This window comes from Haliotis cracherodii, unplaced genomic scaffold (assembly GCF_022045235.1).
Source record: "Haliotis cracherodii isolate W230 unplaced genomic scaffold, xgHalCrac1.p SCAF_4, whole genome shotgun sequence".
In the NCBI taxonomy this organism is placed as follows: Eukaryota; Metazoa; Mollusca; class Gastropoda; order Lepetellida; family Haliotidae; genus Haliotis; species Haliotis cracherodii.
In genome coordinates, this window is record NW_027266297.1 from 15,633,824 (window position 1) to 15,653,268 (window position 19,445).

A 19,445-nucleotide genomic window follows, 5' to 3' on the forward strand; every position below is an offset into this window, starting at 1 on the left:
CCGCATTCCTGCGATTTCTAGGGTTCCCTGCTGATGTATGGTTGGCTTATTGCTCATTGTGGCCTAAAAAAATTCTACTCTACTTAGACAGTTTGACAGGGTTTGACAGTACTTCAGCTATATCACAGTGTGTCACCTTGATGTGAGAGGAATTGAAACACAAAGAGATGCAGACATAGATGTCTGCAATTTAAAACCCGAGGGCATTAGTGCAGACAAACTTGGAAATAATCAGAGCAAACCAGGATTTGAGCTGTCAATCATAGGTTTCTGGCACACCTAAGGGACACAACTCTACACAGCAAATTGTAATGCCACAGATAAGGACACGTGTGATTTGGACACAGATGATTAGGATACAGATGATGGGGATATCATTACGGAAGTCAAGAGGATAATTACTTTTGAGAATTTGTATTTAAATAAATTTGAAAAGAAGGTGATTCTGTATCAATTTTATGTTTTCTGTTTCATTAATATTTATTGATGTCAGGTAGTTTTTATCTCGTGAACTTAATTTAATTTGTTCATATACCAGAAAGGCAGTTGTGACCCATCATTGATTTTTCCTTCGACATGAAAAACAGGAAAGAAAAACTTTTCTTTCCATTTTTCATCCTGATCATTTTTCTTTGTCACGAAGTACCAATTTTCTGTTGTTTCCCCAGTGAGACATAATGCGTGTCTGGCGAGTTGGTAATTTGAGTATCTGTGGATTGTTAGAAAGTGCTTATGTCCTGAAGGTCATGCTATGCTTCTCACCATCCCTGTAGTATAATGCGGATCTTTGCAAGATTATTTTCTCATTTTCTTCATCCGATGAGCCCCTGTGGCTGTGAGGAGAATATTTGACAATTAATTAAATGAATTATTAGTTCCCGGAAGACAGTGTGGGAGTAAAGGTGGTGAATTACATGGATCTGACGGACTGGGCCAGGCATCTTGGTAATGATATTACAAACACTTTGCTTCAACACGATCACTTGCTCTGGGAATTAACACTTTGTGTGGTGTTTTTTCTGTTAAAGAAATGAAACAATAACAGATGTAACATAGAAGTGTCAAGAAATTGTTTATGATACCTTCAACATGAGCATTCTTTTGTGAAAAATACTAAGTCTTATGTGTGTGCCTGGTGGCTGCATCGGAGTAGATATTTTTGTATTGAGTTGATGTTTATACAACAAAGAGTTCGTGTCATAACCCTAATGTTTAAAGGAAATCATTCTTCTATATTTGAATAAAAATAAATATTATCTGCTTTAAATATGTATTCAAAACACACCATTCCTATATTTACGTCCTCTCATTGCAATTTGGTCACATTTCATGTGAATTTGTTTGTCAACAATCAAGCTGCCTGTTTTTCAAGCAGTAGCTATTTTGCACCATGCTGTCAATCTGTCATTAGTGAAAACGAGCGAGTCTAGAAATACACATGAAGTGATAGCTTGATCAGATTAAAGTTGTTGTGTCAGCGTTATTGGATCTGCCTGTCCACCATGTCATGAGAGTGTCTATGCAATGTTGTCTGCAGTCATCTGGACTACCTTCTCAATTTGAAAACATTTCTTTATTCTATCTCCATGTTTAAAGTTGAGTAAATTAAGCATGAAATTCATGTTGAAGAACTAGAAACCGTCATGTTATAAGTGCACGTTTGGTGGGTAATATTGTCACATTTTAGTTGCAAAATGCTGACATGATTGAACCAATTTTACAGTGTTAGCTGAGTCTGAGAAGACGGTTTATTTGGTTGACTATTAGGCTGTGGGTTTGATGTACTTGACAGTGGTGTGTCTGCAGGAGATTTCACTGTGCAGCATGAGAAAAACAAATTACTTACTGAGTTTCCTCTGTCAAGGAAGAGAGCAGGAAATTGTCAGGACCAAATTACCGAAATGTCTGGAACCTACTGGATCAGCCCTTTGCAGGGATGCCGAACACATAGGGGATGATATTTATGGCCATGTCCTGCTTTTGAACGGATGGTTAGTGTGTTCTCTTTCCAAGGAAAGGTTTTGATCACTTTTGTAAATTTTAAGGCTCAGTTTAATTTCTTGTTTTCCAGATTGGTTTATAGTGGCAGGGGCAATAATATATTTCAAGAAACATACAAACTATATATTTGAAGAGCATATTTTCAAACAATTTAAGACGTCAAAGTTGATTGAAGTACAAAAAACAATTTTTGAAGCAATTCACTGAATTTAAAAAAAAACACACACACAGGAAACTTTGTTAGGTGTATAAGCTCATCTAAAAGAAATGATCTGGCCTGTTCCTTGTCTGTCATACAGACCCTGAAACAGATTTATCCAATACAGCCCACGCCAGTGAAGAACAGTTTGGCAAGTCTAGATTACTGCACTTATTGAATATGAAGAAAGTCTCTGGGATCCTTTTTATTATATTTTGGCTAATATAATTTAACCTTTGTTTTTTTCTGTAAAAAGGTCCTTTATTACCATTATGTTTTGAATGTGGAACTTTGATAGTCAATTAGTTCAGTGGACCCTGATGCATAACCTTTTTAGGCTTGGACTTCATTGATGTGAAGTGTGGGTGTAAATAACTCATCAGGTTCATTTATTCACATGATGCTCTGTCTTCAATCAATAAACATGTAAGTACTTTTATGACTAAGTCTTCTTGAATAAATCATATCAAACTATAAATGTATTTCAGACTTTTATCTGTGTTCATATGAGACAGGGCATGGTAAACATCTCTGTTTAGGCCATCGATTATTGAGGGATGGAGTTTTCACTTTCAGAAATACGAAAAAAACTATTTGCCAGTCATTATTTTAGCAGAAGTTTATTGTTGATTTTTAAGGTTGAGCGCTGGTTCGAGTTGTCAGAGGTATATTTTTACGCAAGCCTTGCTCCATTCTGTTCTGTATAATACGTCCATGGGTGTATAGTAATTATATCCTTATGATAGGCAAGTCTAGATTAGTAGACACTATCTGACGGGGACAACTTGTTATTATTTATATGATCAAGAAATTATGATTTAAGCTAATTATTTTGCCTTAGGGACTTGTGACCCGTTGTCGATCTTAGTGCTAAGGTGATCGTAACTCCCATACCTTAACATAGACTTACGACAGTCGTAGCGCTAAGGTTGTTTTGTACGGGGATTGTGACATAATCGTGGCTGGCAATGTTACTTCTTCTCATAGGTCTAACTAATCTTACGATATTGATTTGACAACCCTCAAGTAAATTTATCATGATACATTTGAATAGTATCGTCCAGTATGTATTAATACATTGACTGATTGTCTTCCAAAATGTCGAACAGATTCATTTCAAATTTGGTAATGATGTCTAAGAATGTAGCATCACAGAGCATGGTACATCGTGGAACTGTTGCTACTGGATGGCTTGATGCTTTCAGTATCACACAGCTGGGGATGGCACATGATTGTTTACTGTTTGTAACACATACCATATTCGACGTAATAAGCACCCCGCCCTGATAAGCACCCACGGCGATATTTGCTAATATATTGGGACGTGAACAATCCCAATTAGCACCACTTCATTGTAAACAAGATTCGCGTATAATACGCATCCCTGTGTTATATGCACCATTAATTATGGGCAATTAAATTCTGGAAAAATATATCTGCCGTACATAAACATTTCAGCCTGACAGCATAAACCACGAAATTTATCTTTCAACTCTGTTTTTTTCACCCCCAATATAATATTTTAACAAGAGCCCCTTATTTCTAATTTTGAGAGCGCCCTGGGAGCTTATTACGTGGAATACGGTAGCTTGTATCAAACCATTATGATGACTGATAGTACCTTATCTCAGTTTGCCGTAAAAGGTGACTATACTTGTCGTGAGAGCCTACTAAAGGGATCGGGTGGTCAGGGTCGCTGACTTGGTTGATGCATGTGATCATATCCCAATTTGGTAGATCGATGCTCATGATGTCAATCACTGGCTTGTCTGTTCCAGACTAGATTTTTTACAAACTGCTGTCATACAGCTGGAATATTGCTGAGTGTGGCGTTAAACAACAAACAAACCTTCCCTCCTTCACAAACAACCATTGCTGTTGCCTTTCTTTATCACATGGCTTGTATCAAACCATCACGACAACCGATGGTATCTACCCTCACACACAAGCAACCTTTGATGTTTATTGAATGATCCACTTAGATCTGAGACGTCACCATCACACAATGTTATTCTTAGTTTATTGTTGTAAATGTGGCTTCGTTATCGGCCAATTGTGTTAACTACATTATGGCCGCGCATATCTGTAGCGGAGCACCAGGAAGACGGCTACGCACAACAGTGGAAGGTGTGAAATGAGGGGGAGATAATTGCTCAGTGCTGCATGAGGAGTGGCTGCTGTGAATACAGTCGTATGTTAACTATCTCCCTGGGTGGTGGGTCTTGGAAATCTTTGCAGATTGGTGTTTTACAGGACTGTAAACTTATGGTGCTCTATGTTGTTGCAACACTATTCCATGTCAATGTTATTTTAATCATTTTCTTTCATTTTTGTCTTTATTCAGATCTTTTTTATATACTAAATTCTAACTGGCCAAATAACAAGGAACTAAATCACTTGGGTAGGCTTGTAGTTAAAGCAGTGGCTCTTCATGCTGATTGGCGATATGGTATAATCTGTGAGTCCCATTGCTGGTATCCCCCTGCTATGATATTACTGATATTTTGCGAAAGAATGCCTCGGGGGACGGGTGGCCCAGTCATCTAAGGTTTTGCGATTCTCTGTGCAGAGTGGAATCCCTTCGGCACGCCAGAAACCTATAATTGTGGGTTGGTATCCCGGTTCGCCCCGATTATGTTTCTAGGTTTGTCAGCAGCATATCCGTGCTCGTTGGTTACACCGAAGTGTTAAACGTCTGAGACCTGCATCATTTGGGACTTTTCTCCCACATTAAGGTGACATGCCGCAATATAACTGTAATACTGGTAAAAGCGTTAAACCCAACTCACTTACTAACTCACTAAAATATTAAATTAATTGGTTACCATGATCAAATAAATGACCATATTCAATTTGGCAGCCAAAATTGTGAGATCTTTTTAGTTTATTAACTGTCCTTATAGTTTTGAATTGCTGTAATATTGCTGATGTGGCAATTTATTAAAAGGGATCCTGGTGGCCTTGAAATCCCCAGCTCTCGTTACCTTTTTACATTAGGCTTATAACAAGAACCCCTGGACTTTTCGTGCTTATTTTTGAACACTGTCTTATTATCACACCTTATCTTAGAAAACAATTCTTTCAGTAAATATATTTCATGCAGAATTTCATTGATGAGATCTAGATTGGTGAAACATCGCAGACTAAAATAAATGATTGACCGGTATAAGCTGATCCAAATATCTAATTCTAATGCCACTTCCTATCCCAATAGACATCGGATATTTGGTGGGAACCTAACATTGACACTTCCAGCATGTTTTAAAACCATGGACGCATTTACCACTTTGAACCCAGAATGCACCAATCCTACAGAGTCCACCTAGGACCCAGAGGCACTGGAGTCAGAACTAATTCTCAATAATTACCTCATCCCAACCATGTTATTATATCCACCTTGAAATTCATGAAGTCTGAGAATTGTGAGTCCCTTGGGGCAGTGTTGGTGTCGAGTGTTCCATCAGTTCAATCTTCCTCTGGCCGTTCACAGATCAGGGGTGAGGTTGTGTGTTAGGTACACATTACCAGTAAGAAGTTAGGAAATTATTAGCACTAAGGTCATCAGACAGGGGCCACTCACGCCATGGTTGTGTTGTCATCAAAATGCCATCGTCTGGCAAGGAACAAAGGGGAAGAAGTCTTTGAACTGAAACGGAGGTGATTCAAGTGTAATGTTATGGTCATGTTTTGGAAGGAAATTTAGCCTGGAACGAGGGTGAAGTGGAATGAGTTTGGTTCATGCGATTTTAATATCTCGTCAGTTGATGTGATAATTACATATGATGTTCTGTTTAGCAGCAGTAGAAACAAACAGTTTCAGTCCACTAGTCCTTATACATGTAATGATAGCACATAGCAAAACCTTTAAAAATGTCAAAATTCTACTAGTCCTTAGGATACCTTTACTATTGGGCAGTTTGGCAAGGACAATAGGACTAGTGCCATTTTCTAACCCTGCTGTTTAGCCATGCATGGGTTTCGGGTGTTCATTCTTCAGGAAGGTAATTGCTTCAGAGCTAGCTTCTCCATTCACTCAGTTATGTTTGTATGGGAGTGTCCAGTGAAGTTGCTCATCTCCAGCATGAGATACAGTGAAGACTTGTTAACTGAAGTCCAACTGCATGGGCAAGTGCTGATATTAGTCTGCGACTTTAGCTACTACTCCAAAGCCGGAGTCCAGTAACAGTTTGTGCGGTCTAATAAGCTCAGAAATATTGGTCCATAGGATAACACTTAAATTACTTAAAATGATGCTGAGATCCAAAGTTTTGTTCCTTTCTGTTCACAAGCTTCTCTCTATAACTGTCCAAGTATCGGTCTCTGTATGACTGTCATCAACAAGTATGATGATGATGCAGATTTTAGCAAGATGATGGTTAAGAATAAGGCTGGTTGTATTCCCTGTGTTAGTTTTGTTTCGTGGTTTGTTTTTCTTTAAAAATGAAATGGGCTGATTTAAAGTGTCATTGACCTTCATCTTTATCCCACTCTTGCCATCTTCAGTGTCAGTAGTCTGTCCTGCTGGATGACATGACAACCCAGTGTCTGTCCCCTTGCCTCCATTGCAAACATCACAGACCTGGTGCCAAGCAGGCTGTGCCGTGAACAATTTCTTGGCCCTGTTATTGACTCCAATATATCTTTGATCCCAGACTTCCATTAATTTCACCCTGTTACTGTCACATCTAAGTTGGTGCCTGACCTTTGGCAACCAGACAGCCTATTTGAAATGAGAGGTACATTTGTCATGGACCCGTGATGTGTTCTATTAAAGTCTGGTGCATTTGTTATGGATATTGATGGTGCAGTGATATGTTTGGTTTGAGACTGGTTGATGACCAGAGTTTAATAGCAGGTTCTTTAACTTTCTTCTTTATAGCTGAGTGGCTAGATTTGCAACCTTGCGATGTGAGCGGGGTTTATTTGGTGATACATCAATTGACTGATCTTCTGAGTGATCAGACAGGTCTGCTGATCCTCTATACTCCTCTCATCTTCAGGACGGAACTGTGGGGCACGGTTTGCCCAGCTGTCTAAAGCACCACAACTTGATGTAAAGAGTTAAGTCCCATGGGCCTACAGAAACATATTACTCTTTCGTTCAAACCCCGGTTTGCTGAGATGATGATTCTAGGTTTGTCAGCACTATACTCAAGCTCGTGAGTTTCACCAAAGTGATAAATGTCTATGACCTGCATCACTTCGGGCTTTCCTGCCACATGCAACTAACATGCCATCATATACTGTTCCAAGTGGCTTTGTATCCTACCCCTTGTGCTGTCCACCACTTGTTTGACTGGCTCAGACATATTTACAGGCTGCCTTGATATAGCTGGGATATTTGCTGTGGTTTAAGACAACATTTCGTTCTCACTCCGGAGTGTCATGGATAGTCAGCTACACTAGTCACTGCATTGTCCTGATATTATTTACTGCCAGAGTATTGAACAAACTAACTTCCTAGATGTTTACTACTGTGTGCCAAGTGTCTAGACCAATGTAGTAGAAAATTGTTTACTTGAAAGATCTTGCAGGGAACCATGCAATCTGAATAAACAAGCTGTGTTGCATCCAAATTAGACATCATGTCACTGCACAACCCTCACAGATCTCTGGTTGAGTCTGTGAAAGAGGCCACAATGTGAAGACTTTCTCTGTATTTGGCTTGTTCGACATTTATACAGGTTTGTCATTCCGTCATCAGCCAGGTGGTGTTGATGTGTGCCCTCTGTCACACTCACTCATTCTGAGCTTTCTCTATTTCATCCGTTTTTCAAGTCTGCAATTATTACATTCAGGGTCCACAACTTTGTGATGAAAGTATTTTCCACTCCTAATTATGAATCCAGGGAAAGTATACTGTGAATACATAAATGTCTTAGGTCTTTGATGGGTAACTCAGGGACTCGGGTCGGGTTGGTCTTGAGCAGGACCTGGGTACCCACAGTACTACCTGGACCCGTGGTTAGTCATGTGACATATTGTTTAATGACAAAAACTCACCAGAGCTCAGTGGTTACACTACGAGTCGCTGATGTGCGCATTTCTTTATGATGATGCACAAATTCCTTTTGACTTGTATATGTTTGAGTAAAGATAAAGCTTCAGTCAACTTCAGTGTACGCATGATTTGATCGTTTCGTAAGAGACCATATATCTATTATATGGTCTCTGGTTTCATACATATATCTAAACAGTTTTTAACCAGGGCTACAGTTAAACTATTCCCAATTAGACATTGTGTTCCCAACTTTTGAGACCTACAGTGGGTACCCTGGTAGGGTTGGGTAATCGGGGATTGGGTACCCCTGTAGTAAATTTGGACTCATCCCAGCCCTAAAATATCTGATATGTTTGGTTCTTGTAGACAGGACATCATACACTAGCCAACCTAGCCAAATATAGGAATCATCTGGAAATGGTGTCCAATTATGTTATTTGGCAAGAAACTGACACCCTTTGGATCCTTTGCTCAACATTCTGGTCACAGGCCTGGGAATAATTGGACAATTTGAAAGTATAGATGTTCTGTCCCCGTGATGTTTAGCCCTGGTCTGAGAGTCTGGGCAACGTGTAATCCTCAGCGCTACATGCCAGTCACTCTCATTGATCTGTTTGTCATGGAATGCATCAATAAGAGGCAGCCACGGGCGGTGGTTGTCTGTGGCGCATTGTCTTCCGCCATTGGTGTCCGAGTCAGCAGCAGGTGAGGAGAAACCACAGGGACATCTTGGCCGCTGGAGACACACTATCTGATAAGAGGAACAAGTCTCTGATGAGGATGGTATTGATGTCTCCAAGAGATGGCTGTGATTTTGTAAAAGCGTTGCAACATCAATATGAAATAAAGACTGCTGATTTCATGATTTGGCTTGATGATGGATAGTCAGATTCAGTTTGTTCTGAATCAATTAGAAATAAGAAATGCTATTGTGTGAAAATGATAAATGTTGACAGTGGTTTGATGATGTCATAGTTATCTTAATTTTGTTTACATTTGTACTTGTCAAAACTACTCATCGTAGCAGCTAACAGGCAAATATCAAGCTAAAGCAAATATCCTCCATGTACGCTCAGAGCAGTGTCAGACAAGGGAAATTTGTATTTAACTTTTTAGAACTGTCTTTTTAAACCTTGTCCGCAACTTTATTTTAGGGAGAATGTGTTAGTCTGGTTGTTTGCACTCAGAATGATTCCAGCTATATGGTGGCCTGTAAATAATCGAGTCTGGGCCAGACAATCCAGTGATTGACATGAGCATCAATCCACACAACTGGGGTCAAGGACATCCATGAACCAAGTCAGCAAGCCTTACCACTGGATCCCGTTAGTCGCCTCTTACGACAAGCATAGTCGCCTTTTATGGCAAGCATGGGTTGCTTAAGACCTATTCTACCCCGGATCTTCACGGGTCTAGTCTGGTACTAATATCGAGTAGACTCGTGAAGATCCGGGGTAGAATAGGTCTTAATCAACCCATGCTTGCCGTAAAAGGCGACTAACAGGATCTGGTTGTCAGGCTCGCTGACTTGGTTGATGCATGTCATTGATCCCAATTACGTGGATCGATGCTCATGATTTCAATCACTGGATTGTCTGGTCCAGACTCGATTATTTACAGACCGCTGTCATATAGCTGGAATATTGCTGAGAGCGGCGTTAAACAACAAACAAACAAACAAACTAATATCCAGTCAAGGTTTAGATCTTGTAGCTACTGCTGAGTATGAATTTCTGACAGTTTTCATTAACTGCTGTATTGAGTTACAGAGTTAGCAGAGCAGACTTTAAATGACAAATTCGTCAACAAAATGGTTTGAATAATATTGGCAGAATCTAGGCTTAAGGGAGAGTTTTCTCACCAAGAGATAGGGAAGATGTGGAAATCGTTTTGCAGGAAAAAACTGAATACCTTTAAATGCTGCCAATGTGACCTTTAGTTTTGATAGATTGGTGTAGAAGTCATTCCCCTTGACAGATACAGAAATGTTCGCATGGTGACTTTGTTGGGGCAACAGCCAAGGAGATGATTGCTTGGAAATAATAGCATAGACTCATTGGCAATATTGAAATGGTAGAGAGAAGATTTGTTTTCAATCTGTCATGACATCAATGGAGGGGAGATGGGCAGAGAGGTAAACCAATCTGGCAGACCATGAGCAGGAGGAACTCAGACTGGAATAATCCATCTGGTTCATGTGGAAATGAAAGATCTGGGTGGGATATCCCTGTTTATTGTGGCAGCATCAGAGTGACCAGGTTGAAGTTTCGGGAGAATTGTCATTGTTTCATACAGTCCATTATCATGAGAGCCTTGCTTGGAGATTAGGTCTCCTGCCCCGCATCTTGTAATTACACGCCGGACCCGCCTGATTCAGACACGTTTGTGTTGGACAAGAATCGAGCCTTTAGGTAGATGGCATCAGCTACAACATCGTCAAGGAAGTCGTCTTAAGAGTTTCCGTGCTTCAGAACTTTGGGTTAAGCTCTCCTGTTGAGTTCCCGTGTACGTAGACATTTCTCTGACTTGAGCACTTACGGTAATTGAATCCATTGACCTGAAGTGATAAAATTGCTTCTAAACAAATTAGTACCAGTTTGGAGATGTAGAAACTGGGGGGTTGTTTCCATAGCGTGTGATCATGAAGCGACGGTACAACCTTGTTATCGCAAGTTTTGTCTCGCTACTTCAGTTAAGACTAATCAAGGTGTTATCTGTTTATATGGCTGAAAGTTAGTGATGATGACAAGATCTGTGAGAACAACATGAGGTTTCAGTTTCGCACAAGTAATGACTGGGGGGCAGTGATTGAGTGTTGTTTGATGCTGCAGTTGGCAATATTCCAGGTATGTTTTGGCTGCCTGGAAATACATTGTAAATATTCTTGTCTGGGTCAGGCACACCAGTGGTTGATAGCACGAGCAATGATCCTGTCAGTGTACAATGTCGCTATCAGCTTTGTCACACACCATGCCATGCCACGCCACGCCACGCCACGCCACGCCACGCGCTCTTGCTTCGTTTGTGTAGCTGTTCAGATGTACCTATATGATACTAAGTGTTATGGCAAACATCATCACATGTTTATGGTATATAGATGATAGTGTCAGTGAAGTAGAATTGGAGTGTTTGTTAAGGACTCCATTCATGAATCCAGGTTGTAAGTTTATCAGCACCATGATGCATACAGAAGACATGCATTGTGGAGAATATGATCTTAGATTGCCCCCAAAACCTGTTGATATTTGAGAATTTGGGATTCAGGCTGTCTGTGAGCGAGTATGGTTTTACGCCGCTTTTAGCAGTATTTCAGCAATATCACGGCGGGGGACACCACAAATGGGCTTCACACATTGTACCCATGTTGGGAATCGAACCCTGGTCTTCGGCATGACGAGCAAACGCTTTAACCACTAGGCTACCTGACCGCCCCTGGGCTGAGAAATGGCCCCCAGCAAGCTATGCTTGTTGGAGGCGACTTAATGTTTTGGGTGGTCAGACTTGGTGGCTTGATTGATTTTCATTCTCTGATGGAGTGGGACATTCATAATATCAATCACTGGATTCTTTGGTCTAAACTAAATTATTTACAGGCCACAGACACAGACACAGCTGGAATAATGCTGTGTGTGGCATCAAACAACAATCAAGAAAACAGAACTGACAATATCAATACAACTACCAGTATTCTGAATATGTAAGCAGTGACCTAGGAGCCTGAGACAAAATGCACAGTCGGAGTCATTGTGTGAGAGTGGCACTGTCACCTGTAACAGTAGTCTACGTGGCTCTGCATTGAAAGCGAAATAACAGTCAACAATATTTGGATCCTCCCTGGCATGCATGGTGCAATCTTGTCACAATACATCTACACATCTTCACTACACCTTTATATACCATTGGAACGGTTTAGATTCCTCTACTGAAGTTGACCATGGACCCCATACCACATTGCAAATTTCTATCCTCAAAGGAATTGAAATGAAATTGAAAATTACAATTATGAAAACATATCACAGTATTCCACCTATGAAGATCCAAGTTTAAATAGGTCTTCAGCAACCAAGGCTCAAGCAAGTATGCTTGTCGTAAGACTAACGGGATCGGGTGGTCAGGCACGCTGATTTGGTTACTGCATATCAACGTATCCAAATTGCTTAGACCTATGCTCATGACGTCAATCACTGGATTGTCTGGTTATCAGTTTTTGGAAGTCACTGTTTGTGTACTCAAACACCTTCCTGCACTTTATCAGGATGCAGTGATTTTTAGAATTAGTATTTTATTGCCATACAATGTTTTTGAACCCAATATGTTATATTTGAAAGAAGCTGTATATGTTGAGATTATGATAATGGTCATGATAATGATCATAATCTCCACTGAAATATGACAAAGACACAACATAGGCAGTATATATATATCACATCACATGTATCCTATAGCCTTTGTTTCAGACATGTATTGTAGCATGACCCATGTATCCTTGTGACTCCTGTCAGAACCCTTCCCACATACATAGGTTGCCAATATCCCTCTGAATCCATAGACCTTGGATGGTTTCCTCTGTCAGCTGTCAGCTTTAGGTGTGTGGGTCATGGTGTATTTGATGTCCAAAATCTATCAACCCAGATATATAGTCTTTTTTATTCATTTGCATTAAGTGTATTTTGGACCAACTCTTATAAGTTTGGGGGCACTCCCCTTTTCCCCAAAGTAGTCTGTCATTTTTAAAGAAACAACCTGCCCAATATTAAAATCATCTTCAGCTATAGTGAAACTCCTCTTCAGTATGATTTTCATTTGTTATAATTCAGGCACCTGCTAACAAAATTATGTTTCCCTCATAAATTTGTCAAATGCACCCCAGTGGTCAGTGATCAGTTGGGTGTTGGTCTTGTTGAAAACGAGATAACTTTTTGGACAATGAAAACTGTAAATTATCATAAAGAATCTGTCCTGTTTATTTCTATTCATGAACGTTTCTTCCTTGTTGCAGTCTGATTTCGGCCCCCTTGCCTCGCCGTCCCCGCTACCGTCACCACTCCTGAAGAAGTGTCGTGATGACCTGCCATTCAGCATCCCTGGAAGCCTCCGGCGACTGCAGCGCACTTTGTCCGAAGATGCCAAACAACGGCGCCGAGAGAGCATGCCCTCAACACCAACCGGAACCCAGCCTATTTCCCACATGGGTCATAGTATGTGCTCTTTCTATTTCAATAAGGAGAACTGAAAAGCGAAAGTCTAAGACATTGCAAAAGGGGAAAAAAGAATATGTAAATTTATTCATTAAAATGACCTAATAGAATAGATATGGAGTGTGTATGTAGTGCATGAAGAACTTTGCTTGAAAAATTCCATACATATCTTACATGGGTCTTTTTGTGAAATCTTAGCTTTGGACAAGAATTAATTACCAGTCTCAACTTTGATATCTGATGAATCAGATGTCTTGATTGACAAACTGAAAACTGAAGGTTTGATAAATTGGTATAAAGCAGGGCCTGCCCTGCAATATTTTCACCTTTCCTTTTACATTTTATGAAATGATGGTTTTTTTCATCAACACAACCATCTCCACAATTAAAGACTTATAGCTGCCATTTCCCTGACAAAGTCAATCACATTTACTTTGACATTCGAACATCGGTAAAGAGTTGCTAATACCAAAATAAAAAATATTATTACCTCCCTATAAAAAATTGTTTCGAGGGTTGCTGCATAAACGTTTATTTCTTCAACAGAGCTATTTCCAAGTATGCCGTCTATTTATGATGTAAGCAACATGTATTTCGTTTTCATTTCTGAGAACATACGAAATATAACATATTTTAGGTTCAAAATTATCCTGCATATTTTTATGAAAATGATTGAAGATGAATTGATATGACTGAAATATGTACTCGCCCGGTAGGACAAGCGTTTGTTCAGCTTTTCTCACCGTGCGTGTGCTGCCACTTGGCAATACGAGCGGGCGAGTGTATTTTTCAAACCCAGTAAAGTAGAGAACGCCTATCATAGCCTACACCCCATGTGTGTGCTCACCACATCAATGTGAGCGTAGCATCAGAGCATAAACAGATTGATGAGTCTGCCTTCTCTGCATTCTCACCTTCATCAAGACATTGATTTGTTGCACCTGAGTCAAATTCAGTGCAATTAGATGCTCTGCTTGATGGTGGTGTGTGGGATGCAAGCCAAGGCAGCCAGATCATGAACATCGTTAAGTGTACTCTGTTTTACAGCAAACACATATGGATAATAGATACACGTTTGGTTACTGCGTGTCAGATTGGCTTTTTAACCTGGTGGATACTTATGGTAGAAAAGTAGATACAAAAATGTATCTGTTATAGATGATGATATTGGTTAATTCTTTTTTAAATGTTTGGATCCTTTATTTTACCCTTGGGGTTGATAGGAGTAGAGTTCTTCTCATGTTGTTTTCTTTTCATTATGTTGATAGGTGAGTATGGTTTTATGCCGCTTTTAGCAATTTTCCAGCAATATCAAGGTGGGGGACACCAGAAATGGGCTTCCATCATTGTACCCATGTCAGGAATCGAACCCGGATGTTTGGCATAACGAGTGAACACACAACACACGCATGCACGCACGCACGCACGCACGCACGCATGCACACACATAATTCTCCATAATTACAACCCCATCCCCCAACCCCACCCCACCCCACCCCACCCCACCCCACCCCTCCTCGGTGGTAAACAGTACCTGCAGAACACAACAACATCCCCCCACCCCTTCTCCATAATTCCTCTCCCCCTCCTCGGTGGTAAACAGTACCTGCAGAACACAACACAACACTCCCCCACCCCTTCTTCATTATTCCCCTCCCCCCTCCTCGGTGGTAAACAGTACCTGCAGAACACATCACAACACTCCCCCACCCCTTCTTCATAATTCCCCTCCCCCTCCTAGGTGGTAAACAGTACCTGCAGAACACAACACAACACTCCCCCACCCCTTCTTCATAATTCCTCTGCCCCTCCTAGGTGGTAAACAGTACCTGCAGAACACATCACAACACTCCCCCACCCCTTCTTCATAATTCCCCTCCCCCCCTCCTCGGTGGTAAACAGTACCTGCAGAACACATCACAACACTCCCCCACCCCTTCTTCATAATTCCTCTCCCCCTCCTAGGTGGTAAACAGTACCTGCAGAACACATCACAACACTCCCCCACCCCTTCTTCATAATTCCCCTCCCCCTCCTCGGTGGTAAACAGTACCTGCAGAACACATCACAACACTCCCCCACCCCTTCTTCATAATTCCCCTCCCCCTCCTAGGTGGTAAACAGTACCTGCAGAACACATCACAACACTCCCCCACCCCTTCTTCATAATTCCCCTCCCCCTCCTAGGTGGTAAACAGTACCTGCAGAACACATCACAACACTCCCCCACCCCTTCTTCATAATTCCTCTCCCCCTCCTAGGTGGTAAACAGTACCTGCAGAACACATCACAACACTCCCCCACCCCTTCTTCATAATTCCCCTCCCCCTCCTAGGTGGTAAACAGTACCTGCAGAACACATCACAACACTCTCCCCTTCCAGGGTTCGTCTACCCCAGAGTTCCCCAGACGAGGGAGGGGAAGGGTAGAACTGTTAGCTCTGGAACGAGTCCAGGTGTCTGGTGATGCAGGAGTACAACCAATACCTGCTGTAGCACCAGGCTGGTGTTTGCACCTCCAACTATTTGCTCTTTACTCAGTGTGCTCTACATGTGATACTCACAATGAAATAAGCCGCTATCAGGAAGGTTTTATGAGGCTCTAGAATCTCGCGATACGTGTATTCGGTGCTGTAGGACAGGAACCATCAAATTACTTAGATTAGATTGAAATTTCTTGAGATATGTGAGGCAGTGGCAATGGCTAATAGTGGTTGGGGAAACTTCAGTGTAAACTTGATATATGTGATAGTTCTTTGAGACAGAGTATTATGTAAAATACAGTGTATGCAGAACCACAAAATTAATGCATGTTGAGAATCAAGACTTATAGTTACCTACTTTAAAGAGACGATGCATACAAACGGAAACATGTACATATATTTTAGACTAACATCTAGTCCCTGAAATGAAAATATTTTACCAAGAAATAAACCCCAGTTAAATTATCTTAATGAAATATTATAAGGAGCTCAGAGACTGTTCAGTTTCAGGTGAAACTGCAGTGATCTAGACTTGCCAATTTTTATAGACTTGCATCATCAGGGCTGTTTTGGATATGTTTGTTCCATGGTCTGTATGGCAAACTATGTTTCATTCTAGAACTTCAAGAATGTTTATGAACAATGAGCAGCAAACTGTCATTCTCACTGTAAGAACTCAGTCGGTATCATGTGTGTCTACCATTTGCATTCACTGCTGCGACATCTCCAGGATTGGCCACTGGGATAACGTGGACAAATTCGGCTGCAGTTGTTGGCCTTTGGGGAACTTGATCCAGTAGAATTGAACTCACTTTCAGTGTGTGTGTGTGTGTGTGTGTGTGTGTGTGTGTGCGTGTGCGTGCGTGCCGCGTGTTCGAATTTTATGTTTCTTTCGTGGTTCAGTATAGCTTGGGATTTAATGGAGGTTATCTGAATCACAACATCAAATAGATAACCAGACATTCAAGATAACATCCTTTATGTTACTGATACAAATCAATGAATGTAATCTTTTACTATGATTATTATAACCATCTGTATTGAATGTAAATTCCTGTTACTGTTTAATCTTAATATTCCATATACTATTTCCCTATAGACAATGAAAATCAGCATGGATGGTACACTCACTCATACTATTCATCTCGATATGATTAAGCATTGCATACTATATTTTTCAATAGAAAATAGCCATTATTAAATTGTATCTTGTATTTTTTATCTGACGAAACATTTGTTTTTGTTTCCAAAGTGATATTCGTACATATTGATTTACAGAAACCCAAATGGATTCTGTAATGACTTGTTTTGTAACTATTCCATCACAATAGTAATTTCACTACCCTTGCAAATGCATACTCTGCTGCATCTGTTTGTCTTGTTATCTTGTCACATCAGGTTCCTGTTGTTATCCCAGTGAGTTCAATGTGTGGGAGATGTGTATCTGGTCCAGTGTTATCTTGCTTGTTGATTAATCTGGGACGAAAACAATCAGATGTGAACACCCTTAGAAAGGTTTCAATATCTGGAACCACTTGCACAAAGCGATCTTAGCGCTAAGATGATCGTAACTCCCATACTTTAACATAGGCTTACAATAGTCTTAGCGCTAGTCTGGGCCCTGGAGGATGCAAGGCATTTTGGAAGTGGGAGATATCTCATGGAGTAATTACACCCCACGCTGAAAGCATGTTTCCACCTCTGTTCCATAAATATCCACTGATACAGGGAGTGATGCCAGTATCATTTACATGAAGCTCCTCATCAGACAATACTGTCAGAATATTTCACATCTTTCCTTTTTCATGCAATTTTTATTGCTGACTTTGTTATTAAAAGGGTGTAATGTGATCCTAGCAACTTTTTTTCAAAATTTAAGTGACACATCTGACTTAATATTGGGTTGTCCTGTTTTTTGGTTATTTTTCATGAAGGTTGTATGTCAGTAGGTTTTTGTTTCTCAGTATATTTTCTTCCAGTTAAGATGGAGCTTGTCTTTTCAAATGAGTATGGGGGAAGTGTATCACCTTGTGGGTCATGCCATGGGGATTCCTTGGTTGAAATAGGTCCCTAGCAACCCGTGCTGGTTGTAGGGGCGACCAGTGGATTGGGTAGTCAGACTCTGAGACTTGGTAGCTGGACAGCATGTATCATTGCTCAAAATGTCAATCACTAGATGTTCTGGTTCAGACTGGATTATTTACAGGCAGCTGTCATGTAGCTGGAATATTACCACTGGGGTGGATTGTGATGTTAAACAACAACAAAAAAATTTGCTTAATTGTCATCCCAAAGGTCTGGTTTGATTCCCCACATGGGTACAATGTGTCAAGCCAAGGTGGCCCCTGCCCTGAAGTAGTTGAATATTGCCAAAAGTGTGCAAAGCTATACTCACTCACACCAATGAGTAGGAAGAATTTTCTACTTAAGGAAATATTGGGCACGAAAGTGGCAATCGATATTTGTGAAACATATTATATATTCCCTGAGTATCAGTTAAAGAAAAGGGTGGCATCTCAGTGGGTCATATGCATGCTTCTGTTGTTAATTCATCTACCATAGACTAGGAATCGCCATCTGTATTTCAGTGTAAAACACCTGGGTATTTATCAAACCTGTCATTAGCATTTACAATTTCCCTGTATTTCACAGGTGTGGGCGCCTTGATTGAGCCAACCAACTTACTGCGGATGAGGAACACTATCCTAGGGCAGTCTGCTCCTTCCCTCTGTGCCAGTGTGGTAAGTACATACAGCTTTATGCCACAGTGGATTCTGAGGCTGAGTCAGTGGTTACAGTGTCTGGTCAAGGTTATAGTATGTCATTGTTCTCTGAGAGCATGGATCATTGCTCACTGGTCTGCGTGGCCTGACCTGATTATTTACATGCTATACAACGTTAGAAATTGGCACTTGTTCTATAGCCCTTGCCAAACTGCCCAATAAAGGTATAAGGACCAGTAGAAATTTGCCCTTTTTAAGGGTTTTGTTATATGTTATTATAAGGACTAGCTGGAATATTGCTGGCTAAGTGAAACAATTTTGACATGTTTTTTTGTGTTACATCTTTTGTTGTACGTACTTGGTTGTGCAGGAGGCACAGGTGGCCCATTCGTCTAAGATGCTGCAATTCACAGTGCAAAGTTGCGCCCCTTGGTCACACCAGGAAGCTATGATCGTGGGTTCCAATGTTTTGCATCCACGTTTCCAAGTTTGTCAGCACTAAATCCGTGCTCATTGGTTTCACCAAAGTGGTAAATGTCTGAGACCTGCATCACTTTGGGCTTTCCCACTTTAAGCTGACACGCTGTGATATAACTGGAATAATTTTCAAGGCGGCATTAAACCCATCTAACTCACTCACTGGTTGAAGAAATGAATATGAACAATAGTGTGAGGAAACATCTACTTGAAGTATGAATAGACAATGCTTTGTAGTTCTTTCTTGAAATATTAACTCTAAATATGTCTAACAAAAATGAAAAACAAGAATTACAGAACTGAAAGACATACATTTTGCCATCAAAGCTGACAGTCAAAATTAATTTAACAGAGCTGGAACCAC

At 40.6% G+C, this 19,445-nt stretch overlaps 1 protein-coding gene across 6 annotated transcripts in view; it reads left to right on the forward strand.

Moving 5' to 3' along the window:
- LOC139478597 (microtubule-associated serine/threonine-protein kinase 3-like) overlaps nucleotides 1-19,445 on the forward strand; it is a 199,131-nt gene that overhangs the window by 80,062 nt on the left and 99,624 nt on the right. For all 6 annotated transcript variants that reach the window (XM_071261144.1, XM_071261146.1, XM_071261145.1 and 3 more), the window contains 2 exons: nucleotides 13,201-13,399; nucleotides 18,534-18,622. In XM_071261144.1, the coding sequence (XP_071117245.1) occupies nucleotides 13,201-13,399; nucleotides 18,534-18,622 (288 nt within the window). The remainder of the gene's footprint in view (nucleotides 1-13,200; nucleotides 13,400-18,533; nucleotides 18,623-19,445) is intronic.